Source organism: Dioscorea cayenensis, chromosome 19 (assembly GCF_009730915.1).
Source record: "Dioscorea cayenensis subsp. rotundata cultivar TDr96_F1 chromosome 19, TDr96_F1_v2_PseudoChromosome.rev07_lg8_w22 25.fasta, whole genome shotgun sequence".
NCBI lineage: Eukaryota > Viridiplantae > Streptophyta > Magnoliopsida > Dioscoreales > Dioscoreaceae > Dioscorea > Dioscorea cayenensis.
The window spans coordinates 10,956,147-10,959,352 of record NC_052489.1 but is presented as its reverse complement, the minus strand read 5'-3'; the positions used below and the strand labels follow the sequence as shown (position 1 = coordinate 10,959,352).

At 34.6% G+C, this 3,206-nt stretch overlaps 1 protein-coding gene across 1 annotated transcript; it reads left to right on the top strand.

Moving 5' to 3' along the window:
• Positions 1–308: 308 nt before the first annotated feature.
• Positions 309–2,819, top strand: LOC120284042. Its single transcript, XM_039290866.1, has 5 exons — positions 309–593; positions 1,607–1,666; positions 1,877–1,967; positions 2,525–2,582; positions 2,660–2,819. Exons 1-5 carry the CDS (start codon positions 309–311, stop codon positions 2,715–2,717), a joined length of 552 nt encoding a protein of 183 aa, XP_039146800.1. The 3' UTR covers positions 2,718–2,819.
• The last annotated feature ends 387 nt before the right edge of the window (positions 2,820–3,206 follow it).

Below are 3,206 nucleotides of genomic sequence, written 5' to 3'. Positions count from 1 at the left end.
TTAATAAATCAAAACATATTTTTGTAAAAATATAAAAATTAATCAATTTAACTAAATCAATCAAATTATTTTGATTAATTTATCAACTAATTTGTTATGTGCAGCTAAAATCGAATTCAAACCATTTTTAACAATCTAAACATTTCATTAAAATGTTTAGAAAGAATTCAAATTAGGGAAAATTAGTTGTAGTTCAGATAAGTTTTTCAGAAGTAGAAAGACTAAAAAATAATTTCATTATAATAATATAAAAATAATTAAAATAAAATAATTAAAAAAACTCGTACCCGTTGAACAAAAGCAAACAAATGAACAAACGGGCAAACGATCCTCTCCCTCATCCCCAACTCAAAGATCAAGCTCGGCCGCCTCGTGCTCCAACCCCAGCGATCCTCACCCTCAACACCTCCTTCGGCGTCACCATTGCCAGTGAAGCCACGGCCGGTGCCGACGACGACATCCCTTCCGGGCTTCTTCTCGATCGAGGCTTCCCATCACCGACAAGCTTGAAGCCCTTCGCGAAGAGAACGCCGAGCTCTGCATCGCTGAGAACGACTTTGCCAAACTCCTCTCCAAAATCCCCAACACTGGAGGTACACCTCGATTCATGCCTCCGATTTCAACTTTGCCCTTATCTTGCATCTCATTCTTTGTCTATTGAATGTAAAGGGCTCCTTGATTTCTTCTATGTTTGTTGCTAATGTACTGTATTTTTATTTTTCTCACGGAGGAATACAAGATTAGCTTGCTTTCGCTTGACTATTAACATGTTTAGTAACTGAAAACTCGCCAACATGATCCTCAAGACTTGCTAGTCTTCTTGCGTACCAATTGACTCACTTGTTAATTTTTTTTAACGGATGCAGTGTATACATGTACATCCCAGTTGATTGTAATTGTGTCTCACACAACTTGCTAATGCCAGGGTAGTAACTATGTCGACAACCATGCCTTTTATAGATCAACTTTGTTTTGATTGAATTTTGTTATTGCAAGGTCTTTTTTTGTGGTTTGTCTGCTATGATTTACTATGTCCAAAGGTGGATAATTGATACAAATGTAAAGAATTAGTGAAGTTGATGTTAAAATGGTCATCTTTACCTGTGTCAACAAGATTTTGTGTTTTTTTCTTCCGAGCTTGTACTATTCTCAAGTTTTGTTTTTCTTTGAAAACCTATGGAAAGAATGTTTTGATCGGTTTTGTTACTTGCAGTCAGAAAATGTCTTTTATATTATTTTCAACTTTTATATAAGTTGCTCTTTGTTTGCTATTTGGTTGTGGATTTTCTATCTTAATATGTGATATGGCTTCATGCTGTTATTATTGTTTAAATCTATGATATATATGAAACTATGCGGGGTCTTTTAATCTCTCAGCCAGGTTTTCTAGAATTATGTAGGTTATGCAGGTATGTTTAGTCAAGAATATATATAAAACTATGTTTAGTTAAGAATACAATCACTAAGCATCCTATTTATGTTGCTCGTTTGCCACTGCTCATAAGATATGCTTTTGTGCTTTCTGATTTCTGGATGTAATTCACAGTGCTAGATATATTTCTTTGGCATATATTTTTAACCTTTAAATGTGCTTGTTATCTGTCAGATTCGTCTCAAACGTGATTACTTGGATCAGCATGCCCTATCCCAGAAAGGACATTCTAAGGTAATTATATAAGATGCAAATTTGAGTCACTGTGAGAGGAATGACAAAATTCTGGAACGTTGTATTTTTACTGAATCTCCCAAAAGAAGCATAAAAGATCAAAATTAATTTGATGTTACTTATAACTCATAGAAAATCGTGAAATTGAGAGTGTTTTTTTGTTGAAGATGAGATGTTTATTGTAATAAGTAATTTTAATGGTTTCACCAGGTGCTGACTAGTGAGGATTGGTATGTCCAGCAAGCTACAAGGGATGTGAATCAGGCTGTTGGGCGGGTTATTAGACGCCGTCATGATTATGGTGCAATAATTTTCTATGACGAGAGATTTGTATTTAGCATATTGCTTAAGATATCACCAATGGTCTCATGAATCAAATCTACCTAAATTCGATCATGTGTCAAGTAACTGGCAAACTTGAGAAAGTCACATGATTTTGTTTTCTTAACATCAGATGCCTTTTTTTTATAATGACAGTAAAATTGATTCTGGGAAAATTGAGTGAGTATAAATTCTTGAACTATTAAAGCATGTGGTTTGTCCCTTTTTAATAATAATAAGAAAAAAATCACTATGTATGGACATCCAACTTGCTATTGCTGTTGTTTATAACTCGAATCTAGTAGTGTATGTGTCATTCGGACTACTGTTTTCTTTTTTTGTCCTTTTTTATTCATATTATTTGCTATCTCATGGCAGCACCTATGGTTTAATCAATGTGAGGGTGGATGGTTCTCTTTGTATATATATATATATATATATTATCCATAAAGCCCTTAATTTATTTGTCCTTGTATCACCAATATTTTCTCCTCGGCTTAAGGTATATTGCTTTTACCTTTTGAATTTTTTCATTAGGTTCACACGACAAAGTCATCAATGCCAAATGTCATATTGGCTACGACCCCATGTTCAAGTAATGTCTAAGCTCTTCCATAAGTTTTCATTTCTAATATGCTTTGCTCTTTTAGTAGTTTTGTTTCTTTTAAAAAGGCTAAGTTATCTGAAACTGGGGTTGATACAACCAGATATGAAGATGATGCATCTTTGAAGAGCTTACACAAAACTAACCTAAGAAATCTGCCTCAGAATTCTTGCATAGCTAGTGCAAGTATCCACATTAAACCAATCTTTAAACTTCCATCATGTTGACCTGCAGAAGTCAGAACTTATGGCAAAGAAAGAAAAACACTACATGCTCAAGCTGGTTCTTCAGAAATATCCAATGTTGAAATAGTTTGGAAGCATTCTTCAGAGGAGCAATAAGGTGTCCTGTACTTCAGCACCTCGTGGCCACGAGGACGCCAGAGGTGCTGCTTTCCTAATCAGGGGATATTTTAACCTGAGTTAATTATTAAGTTTTTTGTTATGCTGAATGCTAGAATTGCGGCTATTGATTTTAAATATAAGCTTAGATGATTACTATGGGAGGAATTCATACTCTGACAAAGTCAATAATATCCTTCCACTTGTTACTGATAATTATACAGGAACAATGAAGGATAGGCTAACCGAATGTTCCTTACTAGCATTGCCTAGT

Bases quoted from the DNA above. Each gene is read 5' to 3' on its own strand.
- LOC120284042 (XM_039290866.1), top strand. From the start codon at position 309: ATGAACAAACGGGCAAACGATCCTCTCCCTCATCCCCAACTCAAAGAT. The intron at 1,667-1,876 runs GTAATTATATAA...TGGTTTCACCAG, and splicing joins CCCAGAAAGGACATTCTAAG to GTGCTGACTAGTGAGGATTG. The intron at 2,583-2,659 runs GTAATGTCTAAG...TCTTTTAAAAAG, and splicing joins GGCTACGACCCCATGTTCAA to GCTAAGTTATCTGAAACTGG.